Here is a 16,916-nt window from a genome sequence, read left to right as displayed (position 1 = left end):
AGAGGCATTTCCTTTTGGAGGAAGTGAGAAGACAATGAAGAAATGGGGTTACTCAGGATAGCTGGAGCCTCCCACATATTTCCCCATTTTGTCTTCCCTGTTGCACTGTTTATTCCTACAGTTCCTTCTAATAAAAAGATTACTTGAGCTCTGAAGGTGTGATGATGAGATCCAGGTGCTTAGTTCTGGAGTCATAAGGAAGTGCTGGCCTGGTGCCAGGTGTTTACTCATGGGGTGGGGGGAGTGGGAGAAGTTGTCCCATGACCAGGGTGCAATATGCCAAGGTACTATGCCTGGGCGCTTTGGGTGTTGTCAAGGCTGGTCAGAGTTGGTGTGTTGTAGTAGTGAGACTGGTTGTAATAACTGCAGTGATAGCTGGTGCATGGCACCAGCTGTAGATAAATCTAAATAAATATTGACACATTTAGACATTCCTCGCTAATGGTTCCCCAGAGCTTGGTTTTTGTTCCAAGAAAACTGCATTTTAAGGTGTATTAATACTAGATGGGTATTTGAAAAATAACTGTCTCCACACGCTTGATGTCTGCAAGCATATATTTTATCTGTTGACCTTGATGATGAAGGCAATTAATTCCACATTAAAGTTGGTATCCCTTATTTACATTAAGAAACAAAAAGAGAAAGTGAAATGGATTTATTTTGTGGGTTGGAGGGTTTTTTGGTCCTTTGTTCTGTACGTTCAAAATTTTAGTGTATTTTTTTAAATCAGTATGCACTTATTTGAAAGCTAAGTTTAAGATAGTTGCTGTGTTAGGACAGAAGTCGTCTTTTCAGTTCTCTCCTGTTGCTGTCTGAAACTACAGTACAAACTGGAAGCAAAAGGACAGTGGAGACCATCCCATGATTTAAGTACAATTTAGCCTGTGACAGATGTAGGCTATGCCTTCTCTCTTTCGCTCTGGTTCCCCCAGTATAAAAAATAAATCACAAGTTGAATTTGTTTTGCATTTGCCAAGTCATCAATGGATGTAATACGTGATCTAGCTCTGTGAAAATTTTCAGCAATGCTCTTCATTATAGCTACAACCTTTGACTTAGCTTGGTGGGGGTTGTTATGGGAGGGAAGAAAACCTGCTGAAGCATGTCTCTTGTTTTCCTCTTTATAGTCCCCTGCTGATCGATCTCAGAAGATTCATGCTGGTGATGAAGTGATCCAGGTTAATCGGCAAACCGTGGTTAGTAACAAATGGCCTTACCGATCTTCCCTTATGCTTCTTCTACAAAGCTCGCTCCCCACAGGTTTTGAATGGATGGGGTCAGGAGATGGTTCCGGTGTTTTCTTGTTGAAATCTTTGAGGCTTTTTAACATTTTGCTTTCAAGACAAATTTTACTTGGACTTAAAATTAATTATTTGCAATATTTTGATAATAAAAATATGCAATATTTTGTGTTTGAATGCATCGTAGAGTAATATACTACATGTTATATTTAAGGCCTGATTTAAAATGCATTGTTACAATCTGATGGAATTCAGATTCAGAAAAATTCAGATAAAAACCCCAAGTATTTGTCAAACCATTTGCACCTGGGAATTTAAATGAAAAGATTACATTTTTGCCTAGCACAGATAAGCAAAGCCTTTCAATGTGAGAAAGAAACATGACAAGTAGTTCACTGTAAATCCCTGTGTTACTCAATTTGAGCACATCCATGCATCCTTTTAGGACTGGAGCTGAGGCATAAAGAGCATTTCTTGATACCTCAGAGTTCAATTTTCAGCTTAAGTAGAGATCTTTCTTTGAAACAGAACAAAGGAGATCTTTCCAAAAAAAAAAAAAAGCTTTCCAATTTTTTCTTCATTCTGGCTTTTTTGGATCTCTTTGCTCTCTTTAAGTTCATATTAAAGCAGACATTTTGACTTGGGGATTTTTTTCTTGTTTATTTGCTTTCAGAAAAAGCAATACTAAATAAAAGATGTCTTTATTCTCTTCCAGGTTGGATGGCAACTAAAAAACCTGGTGGCAAAGTTGCGAGAGAATCCTGCTGGAGTTAGGCTGCTGCTTAAGAAACGTCCCACTGGCTCTTTCCATTTCACTCCCGCTCCACTAAAGAACCTGCGATGGAAACCACCCTTGGTGCAGGTGAGAACCTGCCGGCTCAACTGTAACATCAGCATGGGAATGCCTTGGTTGCAATTTGAAAAAGAGAAATATCAGAGATGCTCCCAGATACTCGTGTTTAAGTATAGGTCAAGGAAGGTTAGGTGAAATGGCTGTCTTCCTTTGGTTCCTAGATGAGAGGGAAAATGTTTGCTTTTTTTTTTTTTTAAACCTCAGATAATGCCCTCTTGATACATGAAGGGACTAGGTGTGTTGAGCATTTTAATCAGTCAGCGTGCCACTGGGAGAACTTATCTGAGGCAAAACTGCTGAAACCACTGATACGTATGGAATTCATCAGCATGGAGTAATAAATGCTGCTTCTGTTAAGCAGAGTAATAAGTTTTTGCTGAAATAACTTAGGTTATTGCATGTATTTGTCTTTTTTAGTCTGGTGAAGTGTGGGAAAGAGTGAGTTTTTTGAGAAGTTATTTAAAGTGCTTGTTTAAATATGATTTGGTTGTTTTGGGCAATTCAGATTGGGTAATGAGTGGGCAGAGAAAGTGAAGTTAACTTAAATAATCATGTTGAGGAATGGCTTGTATTAGGAGGAAATAATCTAACTGAATCTAAACTGATTACTTGAAATAAAGAAACCCAGGGAGAGTTCCCATTCCTACTCCTGTTCGGAAACAAGTCTTCCTACAACTGTGAAGATACTTTATCAGCCTGTGAAATGCTGGTGGCTATTGCAAGTCTTAAGGCAGGAAGATTTTTCTCAAGCTGGGTAGGGGATGCATGACTGACTCCTTTCTCATCCTTTCTTTCACCAATGCCTGTGTCTTCTTTTTGTGGCATTGTGCCTGCCAGTTAATCAGAGCCATAAAAATACCACCCTGTGAGTTTTCCAGGGTTACCCAAAGCAAGGACTGTGTTACTGGCATGAAGAACTGGGCTGGGATATAGGCTGTGGCAAGCAGTGTTTTCTTGGGGGAATGAGTGATTGCCTGTTGACAGTTCTGGGCTCTGGTGTACTGACAGGTAAAAGGTAGATGCTGTCATTAACTGAGTGACCAGAATGAAAGCCTGGGCAGGTTCTCGATAAAAAGGGGAGAGCGCAGACCTCTTGCCTGACAAAAGTGAAAGAGTCCTTCAAGCTTTTGCTTTCTTAGAGGCAGACAGGAGACTGGCAAGATGCTGGAGACACAGAAGTGTGAGCCATAGAGAGCAAAATGGCAAACTTGCTCAGATGAGCAATACCAAATATATTTTTCTTTTGCTTCCCTTACCCTAGTTCTATCACTTGATGCAATTTGTGGTGAACTTTACCACATTCCTGTTCGTGCCCATGCTCCAGGCATTGGACTGTATAGAATAAGGGTAGCGTGAGCTAGCTTAGTAGGTATTGCAGATCCCATCTGTATTTAACAAATTGCATCCTTTTGATTGATCTAAAAATAGAAGAAGGGGGTTTGTCTTTATTGCTTTTTCTGTCTATGGAATTTGCAGGGAAAATAGATCTGGAAAGAGCAAAATATTCTTGAGCAATGCATTACCTGTGATAGGATTTCTGTAGGAGGGACTGCAAAGCTAGCCAAAACTGGGGGTGGAGGAAAATGTAAATGCTTTTTAACATGTTTGTTAAGCATAGAAATAGTTCACTAGGGGGTGAAATGGTACTGTTGATTGTTGAATTATCTTCTTGTGAATGATAGCTGTCTAACATTTCAGACCAGTCTTCCGCCAACTTCAACCCAGTCACCAGAAAGCACCATGGATACCTCACTGAAAAAAGAGAAGCCAGCCATTTTGGATCTGTACATACCGCCTCCACCAGCTGTTCCATATTCTCCTCGGTATGCAAATAAATATGCACCAGTGAACAAAAAACTCCTTTATAACACTTGTTTCTGAGCTGGCTTGTTGTCAGACCTCTGTGAAAATTAACTTGAGGAAACTGCAGATCTCTCAGACTTTCTTCTAGTTGCTTAAATGCATAAACTACCAGAATTGTAATAGATTTTATTATTGGAAGATTATTGTGTGCCACTTATGAGAGTTGTTCCCGAAACATGAACTGATGTCATCTCTGATTTTATTGTGGGGTTATGTTTGTGTTTGTTTTTTTTTGTTTAAATCCGACAGCATGTAACAAGAAGTCATTTTTGTCTCTAACTTTTTTCCACTGTTTGTTTTTTGTGGTTTTTTTTTGTAGTTTTTTTTTGTGTGTGTGTGTGTGGTTTTTTTTTTTTTTTTTTAACAAGTTAAGTAACTGTTGTGGGAGTTAGGATAGACAAGAACTTGTTTGAAATTGTTAAACTTGCAAGTTGTATAAAACAGGAATGTTTCCACTGAAGGGAAAGGAGAGTCAATTTGTTCAACTTCATTTTTTTCCTTGCGGTGTAAGCTATAAAAAAGAGGGGGACCAGGGATATGGTATGGTTAATTTTTGTTTGTTCTCAAGTCCATGTCAACTCATGCCAGAACCCTACCGGCTGACCTGGGATGGTGATGGACAAAAGGGTTTTCAGGGAAGGCATGCTTCCTGGCCTGGCCTGACACTTAATGTTACGTGTAGATAGCCCAGCACAGAGACTCTGACCTTTTGCTGTAGGGCTCACATAGAAGGAGAGCTTGTGTCCTGTCATGTAACGCCTGATACAAAGACAGAGGTTGTATTACTGCAGTCTTCAGGGCAGTACTGGGGCAGGGGGAGAGGGTTTCCCCAATGTGAGGTCTCTTTACTGAAGTTGAACACACCTTGACTTGCTGTCTCCGTTTTTCGTGTTTATGCATTCTTAGTTCTTAAAACAAATAGTAAAAATAATCAAATTTCTTGGCACAAAAACAAGTATGTAGATTTAACAGCTGAGTTTAGAATGCCTTGGTCTTTTCTTTAAATCATTACATTTCAAACACATTGGTGAATTATGTGCATGTCCTCAGTTTATCTCTCTCCTAAAGAGTCACAAAATTATATCTAGCTTCAGATGCCTTTAGACCTGAGTCCCTGTTGACAAGGAAGAAAGTAGCAATACAAACTGTAAAACTTGTTCTGGATGATGTGTAGAAAAGGGAAGGCTTCTTGACTTTGACTTCAAAAGAAAGCAAATGTGGGAAGCTGTTGCAGTCAGGAAGAGGAGAAAGGGCAGTTCTCTCACCTTCTGTTTGGCTATTTAAATTCAACTCTGCACGTTTTAGTCTTCTCTTGAAACTGTGATGCATTTGTGTGGTTGTTTCTTCCCCCCAAACCCCTGCTCATTATTATTGTTCTCTTCCCTTCCTGGCATGAACCTTCTCTGCTCCACACTGAGGAGGCAGAGAGCAGTGGCTGATTTCCCTCCCCACAGCACAGTCTCCACATGGTGGTGTTGTAGGAGAGTTCTCTGTGTACATACAGTTGTGGTGTAACCTTCTGTGCAATTTTTGGTCCCTGAAACTCCATAAATAGCTCCCTTCCATTCACTGAACTCTAGCATTGTTCTTGATGGAGAGCTGGAAAAAGTGGTGTGCGCTGGCCAGGGGACTGTTGTAAATACTGGGGTATGTATGGGCTTAGACAGTCAGCTGTGTATTTTTATGCCTGACTTGGCTGATGATTGCTTCAAGCATTAAGATTGTAGCATGTACAGGGAAGGGGAAAAAACAAAAACAGACAAACCTTAATTTGGAGGATAGGCTTTCTTCAAAAAGTACTCACAAAGGACTGGTTCTAAAAATGGCAGTTTCTGGCCTTTGGAATGAAGGATTGTTCTGGGAAGGGAGTTCCTGCAGAAATTGCTCAAAATCATATATATACATATATACACACTGTGAATTTATTACTGAAACGCTTAAGGGGGTCTCGCTTTTGGATGGAGAGAGAAGGTGATGAATATCCAGTGGAGTTATTTGGCTCTTAAAATGATTGAAAAGCATAGTCCCTCAATTGGAGGCAATAGGTGTTGCCATTACACAGAGATGGATAAACCTATGCATGTGCTCCTCTGTCATAACTGTGTGCTGAACAGGCATAAATCGGGAGCTTTGATACCCTCAGGGCAGAAAGGTCTAATTTCTCAAAAGTTTTTTCAGAGATGGTACATCTAAACTTCTATGTGTTAAATTACTGGCTCATTAAATGTGAATAGCATGAGGGGAGTAGCTGTCTTTTCTCCTTGGTAAAAATGTTTATAATGAAGTCTTCCATCACCTGACTTGTGGTTTGGTGTTGTTTTTGTTGTTGTTTTTGTTTTTTTTTTTTTGTTTGGGTTTTTTTTTTTTTTAGCTTGTTTGCAGCTCAATGCCAGTTGTCAAAAGCATGACTTAGGTTTGAAAGATACTTCTTAGTCCCTACTCATGACTGTAGTGTGAAACTCTTTTAAGCTACTAACTGAAGTGAAATGTCCTTTCAGAGACGAAAAGGGGAGTTTTGTATATGGAGGAAGCAACAAACCTGGTCAGCCACTACCTGGGTCCAAGGGTGCCGAGTCTCCCAATTCTTTTCTGGATCAGGAGAGTCGAAGACGAAGGTTTACTATTGCTGATTCAGATCAGTTGCCTGGGTATCCAATGGAAGCAAACATCCTACCAGCCAAGATGAGGGAAAAAACACAGTCCTATGGTGAGTTCATTCCTCTTTCATTATTGCTGTTACGATAAATGCTTTGGTCCATTTGGAACAATTTATATTGGAAAACCGCTGGTCAGACTTGATGGATATTAAAGGCAGTCTGTGTGAATTGTGAATGTGAATTAAATTGCACATCTGAAATAATTTCACCTAAAAGCTGTTATTTCTTTAATGAATGTCACTCAGCTGGGCTCTGTTGCCATGTTTGGCAATTTCCATATGTGATTTGGTTATGAGAACTATAGGCCAGTCAGTCTCACCTCTGTGCCTGGCAAGATCATGGAGCAGACCCTCCTAGAAACTCTGCTGAGGCTCATAGAAAACAAGGAGGTGATTGGTGACAGCCAGCATGGCTTCACCAAGGGCAAGTCATGCCTGACAACTTGGGTGGCCTTCTATGAAGGGGTTACAGCAGCAGTGGACAAGGGAAGACCAACTGATGTCATCTACTTGGACTTGTGCAAAGCGTTTGACACTGTCCCACACGATATCCTGGTCTCTAAATTGAAGAGACATGGATTCGACAAATGGACCACTCCATGGTTAAAGAACTGGCTGGACGGTCGCACTCAAAGAGTTGCGGTCAACAGCTCGATGTCCAAGTGGAGAGCAGTGACGAGTGGCGTTCCTCAGGGGTCAGTACTGGGACCTGTACTGTTCAACATCTTTGTCGGCAACATGGACAGTGGGGTCGAGTGCACCCTCAGCAAGTTTGCCGATGATACCAAGCTGTTGGGCGAGGTAGACACGCTGGAGTGCAGGGATGCCATGTAGAAGGACCTGGACAGGCTGGAGAGGTGGGCCCAAGCCAACCTCATGCAGTTCAACAGGGCAAGTGCAACGTCTTACATCTGGTTCGGGGCAATCCCAAGCACAAATACAGGCTTGGCGGGGAATGGCTGGAGAGCAGCCCTGAGGAGAAGAACCTGGGGGTGCTGATTGACGAGAAGGTCAACACGAGCCAGCAATGTGTGATGGCAGCCCAGAAGGCCAACCGTATCCTGGGCTGCATCAGAAGTGTGGCCAGCAGGTCAAAGGAGGTGATTCTGCCCTTCTACTCCACTCTCATGAGACCCCACCTGGAGTACTGCATCCAGCTCTGGAGTCCCCAACATAAGAAGGACATGGACCTGCTGGAGGATGTCCAGAGGAGAGCCATGAGGATGATCTGAGGGCTGGAGCACCTCTCCTATGAGGAGAGGCTGAAAGAGTTGGGGCTGTTGAGCCTGGAGAAGAGAAGGCTCTGGGGAGATCTTATTGCGGCCTTCCAGTACCTAAAGGGGGCCTACAGGAGAGCTGGGGAAGGACTTTTTACCATGGCATGTAGCGATAGGACGAGGGGGAATAGCTTTAAACTGGAAGAAGGCAGGTTCAGATTGAACATTAGGAAGAATTTTTTCACTCTGAGGGTGGTGAGGCACTGGAACATGTTGCCCAGAGAGGTTGTTGAGGCCCCATCCCTGGAGGTGTTCAAGTCCAGGCGGGACGTGGCCTTGGGCAACCCGGTCTAGTGGGAGGTGTCCCTGCCTATGGCAGGGGGGTTGTAACTCGATGATCTTCAAGGTCCTTTCCAACCTAAACCATTCTATGATGATTTTTGGTCATTATGTTCATTGCTGCTGTAAACGGGCAAGAGCGTGGCTGTTCAGTCTCAGCATGTTGCTTTCTTATATTTCACTGGTAGAAGTATCTTGAAATATGTTTTTCTGCAACTTTAATTTCTTATTGCTGTATCTCTCCCTTTGCTTAATTGTGAAAATTATCCATCTAAAAATTGGTTTCCTAAAATTAATGTAATTCCTCATAACATTCTGTGTTGCCTTTAGGAAAACCTCGTCCTTTGTCAATGCCTGCAGACGGGAGCTGGATAGGAGCTGCAGAACCCTTCTCCAGGCCACGAGCACCAGGGAGAAAAGGCAAGGCTTTAGGTCTTCTCTCTTTCTCTCGTCCCTTCATCTCCAAAACTTCCTTGGGGTGAACTGGATGGAAGTGTCTAAATTAGGAATGGAGTATTAGTGCTTGCGTATTGCTGAGCTGATGCAAGATGATGATTGTTGGTTTTAGCTGTTGGTTTCTGGATGGTACTTGTGAAATTTGTGAGGCTATTCAGTGCTGGACTCAAACTTCTGATGTCCTGTCTTAGAATTCTTGAGTCTTAAAAGTAGGCTAGAATGACTAGGGTAGGCCTATACTTGTTGGTTTGGTTTTTTTTTTAGCACAAGTTTACCATTTTTCTCTTACACATACCACTTTCCCTTTCTCCTGCATTTAATATTGATCAAAATCTGCTTTTTTTTGATAAGGCTTTCTGTTTAGTTCACTGGGGGAGGCTGTTGTAGAAGCAAGCTTGTTCTCAAAAGTAAAATGCAGGGCCTTTTAGAAGTGTTTTTTACTGCGACTGCTGTTGGAAAACAACATATTCTGCAGATGTGACAGAATGGGAGAGAAAACAGAAACTGATAATGTTGGGTGTTAGGTTGGGTGTCTTTTTTTTTTCCTTCCTCCACTGCCCTTCTCTCCCTTCCCCCTTTTGCATCTGAAAGGGTATGAGTCCTGTTAGAGCAGGAAATAAGAAAGGATGACTATTTAGTTTATTCTTGAAATCAGTTATGAAAGCTAATGTGTAATTCTAGGGAAAATAGAAGCTGGATTCTATGATTTTAATGCAAAAATAGAATCTGTTAACAAGAAGCAGCAACCTGGAGGGATATTAGAAGCAAGCTAAGTAACAAATCTAACAGAACGATCACCAGGTGGCAGGGCTGTTTTTTGTGTGTATGTTTATTGGTTGGTTTTGCTTTTGATTTTGTGTTGGCTTTTTTAAACACTTGAAATGTACCGAAGTGTTGCAGGCTTGTATGTAAGCTGGGTCGGGACAAAGGCCTGTCTAGCCCAGTAGGATGTTTCTAGCAGCAGCTGCTATGGGCAGGTTTCTAGGGAAGAGTAAAAACAGAGAAAGCTTTACAAATCAGTGGTCAAAACCAGGGAAGTGCTTACATCTTTATCTGCAAAATTAATTTCTGTTGTCCAGGGTAATATTTGTAGCTTTTAAGTTAGTTATGAGTTACACGCTACGAGAAGGTTTGTTAGGTCTCACTCGTGATAAGGATTCACATGAAGGTAGTCTGTACTAGCAGTTTTGGTGTGTGTGAATCTGGAATTTCACAGTCAAATGGTATCCTCTTTCTGCATGAACTTATTTTGTTGTTCTTTGTATTGCTTAAAAAAATATTGAAGATGCAAAACACCATAAATCTATTGTCAGCTGCTTATGTCCAGGTGTGTTATGAAAGGTAACTAAAATCTGGGCAATTTAAAATGTAACCAGAATATTTTTATAAAAATAGAAAATGTTAATGGAGGGTTTTGAAGTCAGCAATAACTGTTTTTCCTCCTGTTCACACAGGTGAAGATGTCCTCTGCAGGTACTTCAGTAATGAAAGGATACCCCCGATCATCGAAGAAAACCCCTCCACACAACACCCCCTCTCAAGGCCAGTGTCTGACAAGCAGTTAGTGAGGGGAACGGATTATATTCGAGGCAGCAGGTGTTTTATGAATGCAGACCTCCACAACAGTGCAACAATTCCTTTTCAAGAGGAAGGTGCTAAAAAATCTTCTGTTACGTCGTCCACAAAATCTTCCTCTGCAGAGCCTTCACTATTGGTCAGTTGGATCACGAGACTGAAATTGTTGACTCATTGACTGTTGTTCACAGGACTGTTACCAAGTGCCTTTGCTCGTTGGTCAGACTTCTCTACTTTTCAGCTAAACTGATGCATAGTGACTAATGCGGTGTTCTTTTCCTGGAGAATCTTACATTTTTGCTTTTTTGTTTGTGATTTTTGATGGATCAGAAGGTGTCATAGCGCAAGGAGGGAAGAAAGGTAAAGATCAAGTTCCTCTTTGTGGCCAAAAGCTGAGGGCGTTTATTCCCCTGGAAGTGAGTAAAATTTCAGTGATGTAGAGGCCACATGTGACGTGAAATCTGCATAATGGCTCAGAGGAAATCATTGCATTACTGTAAAGTCCAGTGGCACTTCATTTGTCTGAATGCTCAGAGGCTGGTATGACTGGCTGTGTGTCAGAGCATGTAGAGCTCAGCGAAAGTTGTGCTACTCTCCTGACCAGGAAAGATAAGCAGGGAAATGGCAGTTTCATGCAAATTAGTGATGCTCTTGCAAGTACTGCATGAGATCAACCTTGTGAGGAAGAAGTACTAGTGTTGCCATTCTTTCTCTGATATCCAGAGATCTTAGGAAGTCTTAGGAAGAGATTTCTCTTATTCAGAGATCTTAGGAAGTTGGACTAATTTAATTATAAATCAATCCAACCCGATACATAATCCATTTTATTGAAATCACAGTACAAATAAAGAGTGCTGAACAGCTGCTGAGCTCGTCTGTAAAGATAAATGGATTGCTACAACATGCCAAGGAAATGCATCTGTAGAGGTGGTTAAAGAATATATATTTTTTCCTTAATTGTTTAAGAATGATTTGCTGTTAACCAAAGTAAGCTTTTAAAAACAGTCCTGTTGGACTTATGAGAACTTTTACAGTGGTTCAGTTTTTGAATGATGTGTTGTTTTTATGAAAGATATGTGCTATTATACATTACAGTTGTAAGACATCTTGCTATTTTCTATATAGCTCAAATTTTTTCCCCTCCAGAATTTTAAAGTAGCAGTGGGTATTTTGGGAGGAAAATAAAACTTGTTTAACAAAAGAGGAGGATATTAAAGAGGTATTGTTTAAAACTGAATGTACATAGATTGTTAGTATGCAAACAGTTGTGTTTAAAAGTAATTTAAATGTTAAATATAGTTGTATATATTTTTTACACTTAAACAGATACAGTTTGTACCTTCCTGTCTGCGGTACTGGGAACAGATTAGTCAAATGAAAAGAAAGTCTATTATATTCCTTGCTAATTAATTATAAGATTAACTATTTTCATAGATGATGCATTGCCAACATCCTTTACTCCTTTGGTCTTGCTGAAGAAAAGAAGAATAATTTGTATTTAGTAATTGGTGGGGAAAGAGGGAGGTTAAATGCTAGCTTGCACTTTGGACTGAGGCAGGAATCATGTTATAACACAAGTGTTAAAAACATACCATAATTCTGACTGTGAAGATGTGACTATTCTGCTGCAACAAGTTAATGAAGATGTGCTATAGCCCTGCAGAGACACAGGGTGTTAAATTCCATTCTCAATTATGTTTGATTCTGATTCACTGGTGACTTAGGTGGGGGCTGGTTTGGACCTTTGTGATCAAAGTAGATTATAATATGGCTGTCTTGTGCCACTCTTCTCCACACCTCCCCCACTCCCCCCAAGATGGAAGTCTGTACTAGAGATGTGACCAAACACAGCCGCAGTGCAGTTGAATCCTAGACCAGTTTGGTCCCGCCTCTGAGGAGAGGGTTGAAACTGTGATGTTATAGTATAGTCCATCCCCAAATTGACAACAGAACTTTTGCTTGTCTTTAATGTCCTGTTTTCCATGTTTTAAAAATGAATGGGGAAGGGTACACTTTGGTGTATGCATTCATGCATATTGGATGTGGAAGGATGTATGGATGCACTCGGTTTCTTTAAATTGTACCTGGGCACTTTTTAAGGCACTGAAGTTTCCTGCCTTTGTTCGGTTAAGTTCTCTTGATGTTCTAAGAGCAGTGAAATAAGCTTGCCCTAATTTAACAAGTAGATTTAAATCACTGCAGCTATGAGGAAAGAGAAATTTTGTAAGCATTTAGGCAGAGCGACACTTTCAAAATCTGTGTTGTTGCCTAAATACAAGCTAATTCCACACACCCTCCAAAAAAAAACCCAAACAGCCCAACAAACCCAACCAACCAATGTGTTCTCTATGTTCATCCTCTCCATGCTCCAGCATCCTAATCATGCTGAGTTAAGGTACTGAATTTAACCTTCTGTCAGTCATAAGGGTATCCAATAGCTGATTGTCCAGGGAAAGAGTTGCCTGGCTCTTATGAACAGAAGAAACAGAGGTACTCTTCTGGAAATTACCAGAAGTGTGGTATTGCAGGTTCACAGAATCACAGACTGGTTGAGGTTGGAAGGAATCTCTGGAGGTCATCTGGTCCAACTTCCCTGCTCAGGCAGGGCCAGCTAGAGCTGGTTGCCCAGGACTATATCTGGATGGCTTTTGAATATCTCAAAGGATAGAGACTCCACAACCTCCCTGGGCAACTTGCGCCAGTGCTCAGTCACCCTCACAGTGAAAACGTGTTTTCTGAGGCTCGGAGGGAACCTTCTGTGTTCCAGTTTTTGTCCCTTGCCTCCGGTCCTGTCACTGGGTGCCACTGAAAAGAGCCTCACTCTGTTGTCTTTGGACTCTCCCTTCGGGTGTTTATACACATTGATAAGATGTCCTTGAGCTTTCTCTTCTCCGGGCTGAACAGTTCCATCTCTCAGCCTTTCCTCATCTGAGAGGTGCTCCAGTCCCTTCATCATCTTGGTGTCACTTCGTTGGACTCTCTCCAATATGTCCATTTCTCTCTTGTATTGGGGAGCCCAGAAATAGACACGGTACCCCAAGTGTGACCCCACCATTGCTGAGTAGAGGGAAAGGTTCACCTCCCTCAACCTGCTGGTAATACTAATGCAGCTGAATTTCCACTGTAAATTAGCCAAGATCATTGAAAACAGTCATGCATGGTGTCACAATCAAAAAGGCAAATAATATTGGGGTTTTCTTGCTCCTCTTGAGCTTTATCCATCATTGTTGATGGACTTTTCACCATTGGATTGTATGTATGCAGAATAAATGTAGCAGAACACAATATGCCTGTTTTTGTTGCGAAAGCCATATCCTTACTACTGTGAACTTACCGTGTGCTCTAGTAAGCTACCTTGACTTCTTAATACTTTTGTCTGCAAGTACTGCTTACTGCTTGCTATATGCTGCAAATCTTTTCATGGTTTGTATGGTGTGTAGGAATCTTTCTCTGGGAAGCTGGCATTTTACTGGCCTTGGCGCAGAGGTCGTCCGCCCCCCCCCCTCCCCCTTTGATTATCAGATGGAAAAGCTCCAATATCTGTTCTTGATAATAATAGATAGGCTATTTTGGGTTGCAGTATGAATTGCAGATACTGGATGCATGCACTCTTCCCCTGCCCTTCTACCTGTCGTGATTTTTTTAAAGCAGTGACTTCACTTACAGGAGCAAGCAGTTTAACACAGTGACTTAAAATGTGGCCATATCTCTGTTTTTTGAAACATGAGATAAGTGCAGTTGAAACACTTACGGGAGCAGGCCCTACTCTTTCTAAGATATATAAATTAGAGCTTTTTGCTTCCTGTGCTGGTGACATTGATTACTGAAAAGTAAATGCATCAAGGAAATTTAAAAGAACAATAAAATAGATAGCTGTAACTTTAAGCCCTTGATAATGTGAATTAAACACCAGACCCCTTTTCCACTGCCTGTATAACTCTAACATATGTAACTTGACCTTTTTCCAAGTGTCTGCATTTGTTTAAAGACCTGATCTGATCTTGCTGTGCAGGGGTAGCTGTTAAGGTATTGGCTGCAAGATTCTCCTCTAATAGAAATTTTTATCAGCTGTTGTTGGGCTTTATGGTTATGCAGAAATCTAGAAATCTTGATTCAAAGTGAAAACGATTTTTAATTGACCCATTTTGTCCCTTTTCCTGAGAGAAAAGAAGGCAAAGAAGGGAATATCTATGGGAGACAAATTATGTCAGGTTCAAGGAGACGTAACAGTTCCCTCTCTTCCTGCATGGATTGGGGAGGAAGTCTGAAGAACTTGGGAAAGGCTGTAAGTCCATAGCCACCTGCAGTCCAGGTATTTTCACAGAATCACAGAATTTTCAGAGTTGGAAGGGACCTCTAGAGATCATCTAGTCCAACTCCCCTGCTAAAGCAGGATTGCCCAGAGCACATTACTCAGGACTGCATCCAGGCGGGTCTTGAAAATCTCCAGAGAAGGGGACTCCACAACCTCCCTGGGCAGCCTGTGCCAGTGCTCTGTCACCCTCACCGTAAAGAAGTGTTTCTGTGTATTTGAACGGAACTTCCTGTGTTCTAACTTGTGCCCGTTACCCCTCGTCCTGTCACTTGGAACCATTGAAGAGAGCCTGGCTCCATTCTCCTTCAAGCCACCCTTTAGATACTTGTATGCCATAATAAGGTCTCCCCTCAGCCTTCTCTTCTCCAGGCTAAAGAGTCCCAGCTCTCTCAGCCTTTCCTCATAAGGGACATGCTCCAAGCCCTTAATCATCTTAGTTGCCCTTCGCTGGACTTGCTCCAGCAGTTCCCTGTCCCTCTTGAACTGGGGAGCCCAGAACTGGACACAGTATTCCAGTTGTGGCCTCATCAGTGCCGAGTAGAGGGGGAGAATGACCTCCCTCGACCTACTGGCCGCATTTTGAGAGAGGACCACTGCTCCATAGCCCTCCTCTGTTCAATATGCTTAACCAGTATGGCCAACCCTAGCAGAAGGAACCTCACTCATCTCTTCATGGACTTTCCAGTAGCTGCTTTGCCTATGTATATGTCATACCAAAGCTTCTCCCCTCTATCCTGTGGAGCCTCTTGCTATGCGGAGTGGTTGTATGTGGCTCCGAGAGGTGACCACTAAGCAAGGGTGCTTCTTGGCTCGGGTATGCACTAATAATGTCCAAATGATTTCTTTACCAAAGAAGGAAGCATGTAGCTCTTTACTTCCTTTTCTTTATATTTGTAACAAAATGTTAATAATACCAAAAAGGGCTTTCCAAGAGAACCAATGGAGTAGATGGGGGAGTCAGGAGGTCTGGAGGCGGGCTTGGTGTTGTGTAAAGAACAAGTGTGCTGTTGCCACTGGATGATAGTGCAATCAGTTGAACAAGCTGCTGCAGATGTGTGGCAGCAGCTAATAAATTCCTATATTTTGTTTCAAAGAAACATTGAAGTTCCTCACTGCATGAACACCAAATGAGGGGGAAACCAGAAGTACCAGTGTAGGAAGAGAAATAAAGTGAAGTTGCAAGGAACTGGTAGAAAGCAGATCTTTAAGAGCAGGTTTTATGCTGTTCCATGAAAAGCACTCGGGCTTTGGATGGTTTGCTTCCCTGCGTGACCCCTCTTCCCTAGCGAAGAGTAGAAATTAAAATCCCAGCTTTCTCTATGTCTGTGCACAATGTGCAATATTAACCAGCTGATGTTTAGCAAATAGGAACATAGCACAGATAATTTACCACTATCGTTACTATTTGGGAGAAATGCCACTGTTGGTTTGCGAGAATGGTTTAAAAAGCAGGAAAATCCCATAGCAGTGCATGTCACAATATTCCTGAGTGTGGTTATTTTTCTTTACAGTAACAGCTCCGGTTAGAACTTCTAGTGGAAAGTGTTAAAAATTTAAGTTTTTCAGATTGTTCCTTTTGTGTTTTAATCTCATTCAGAGAGGGTGAAATCTGCCCTGTGTTTGTGGAATAATTTCACCTATCCACTTCTTCCAGTCTTCCTCTTTGTATCATATTAACTGAAAAGCGAGGGGAGACATCTGAAAAGTCTGAACTCCCAAAGACTAGCACACATTCTTTGTCCAAGAGGTTAAATTTGAAAGATGTTGGTTGCCTAACTTCTTGCTGTGTATAGTGAATAGAGAGGGTACTCTCTAGTTTGGGGATGAAAAGAAAGATCCACAGATCTAGGAATAAATCCCAGGCAATATCTTTCTGTCTTAACCTGAGAAAAATGTAGGTAACAAGTTAGAAACTGCTATTATGCAGAAACTTGTCTTGTCTCTCGATATTGAAGGTACATGTATCTGTTATAACAAAAACTATGCCTAGGTTGACTTCCCTAATGAGTACAACATATGTACCCAGATATCCTGCTGTGGTACAGCGCTCCGGAATGCTCTGAATACTCTGTCACAGTGGCAAAACAAGGCAGTTCATTGGAAAAGATTGTAAAACTCACAAAAATGTAAGAGACTTTGGCACTCTTGCATACATTTAGTGAGGTTTCAGGAATGTGCAGTTCGGAAATATTGAGCAGGCTTCTCTTTGGTCTGTAGAGTATTTGCAAGACAATACCTTGGGTGTTCCCTTACATAACCATTGTTAGAAAATACTATTCTAGATGGTAATACAAAAGAGGAAATAAGATATAAAAGTGAATACTAATGGCTTGTAGAGGCAGAGTTCAGGGCAGCTCTTCAAGAAATGTGTTTCCTCTAATATTATGGATAATGAAATTAA

The 16,916-nt window shown here is 41.5% G+C and overlaps 1 protein-coding gene across 1 annotated transcript in view; it reads left to right on the top strand.

Moving 5' to 3' along the window:
- The window catches only part of CNKSR3 (CNKSR family member 3), a 67,458-nt gene extending 56,724 nt beyond the window's left edge, over positions 1 to 10,734 (top strand). Inside the window, exons 8-13 of the mRNA XM_082481326.1 lie at positions 1,128 to 1,196; positions 1,957 to 2,103; positions 3,793 to 3,917; positions 6,456 to 6,664; positions 8,500 to 8,589; positions 10,080 to 10,734. Coding sequence (XP_082337452.1) covers positions 1,128 to 1,196; positions 1,957 to 2,103; positions 3,793 to 3,917; positions 6,456 to 6,664; positions 8,500 to 8,589; positions 10,080 to 10,378 — 939 coding nt within the window. The 3' untranslated portion in view covers positions 10,379 to 10,734. The remainder of the gene's footprint in view (positions 1 to 1,127; positions 1,197 to 1,956; positions 2,104 to 3,792; positions 3,918 to 6,455; positions 6,665 to 8,499; positions 8,590 to 10,079) is intronic.
- Positions 10,735 to 16,916: the final 6,182 nt, after the last annotated feature.

The sequence above is a fragment of the Vanellus vanellus genome (genome assembly GCF_965231255.1).
Source record: "Vanellus vanellus genome assembly, chromosome: 3".
Lineage (NCBI taxonomy): Eukaryota > Metazoa > Chordata > Aves > Charadriiformes > Charadriidae > Vanellus > Vanellus vanellus.
This window is presented reverse-complemented; position numbering and strand designations above follow the sequence as displayed.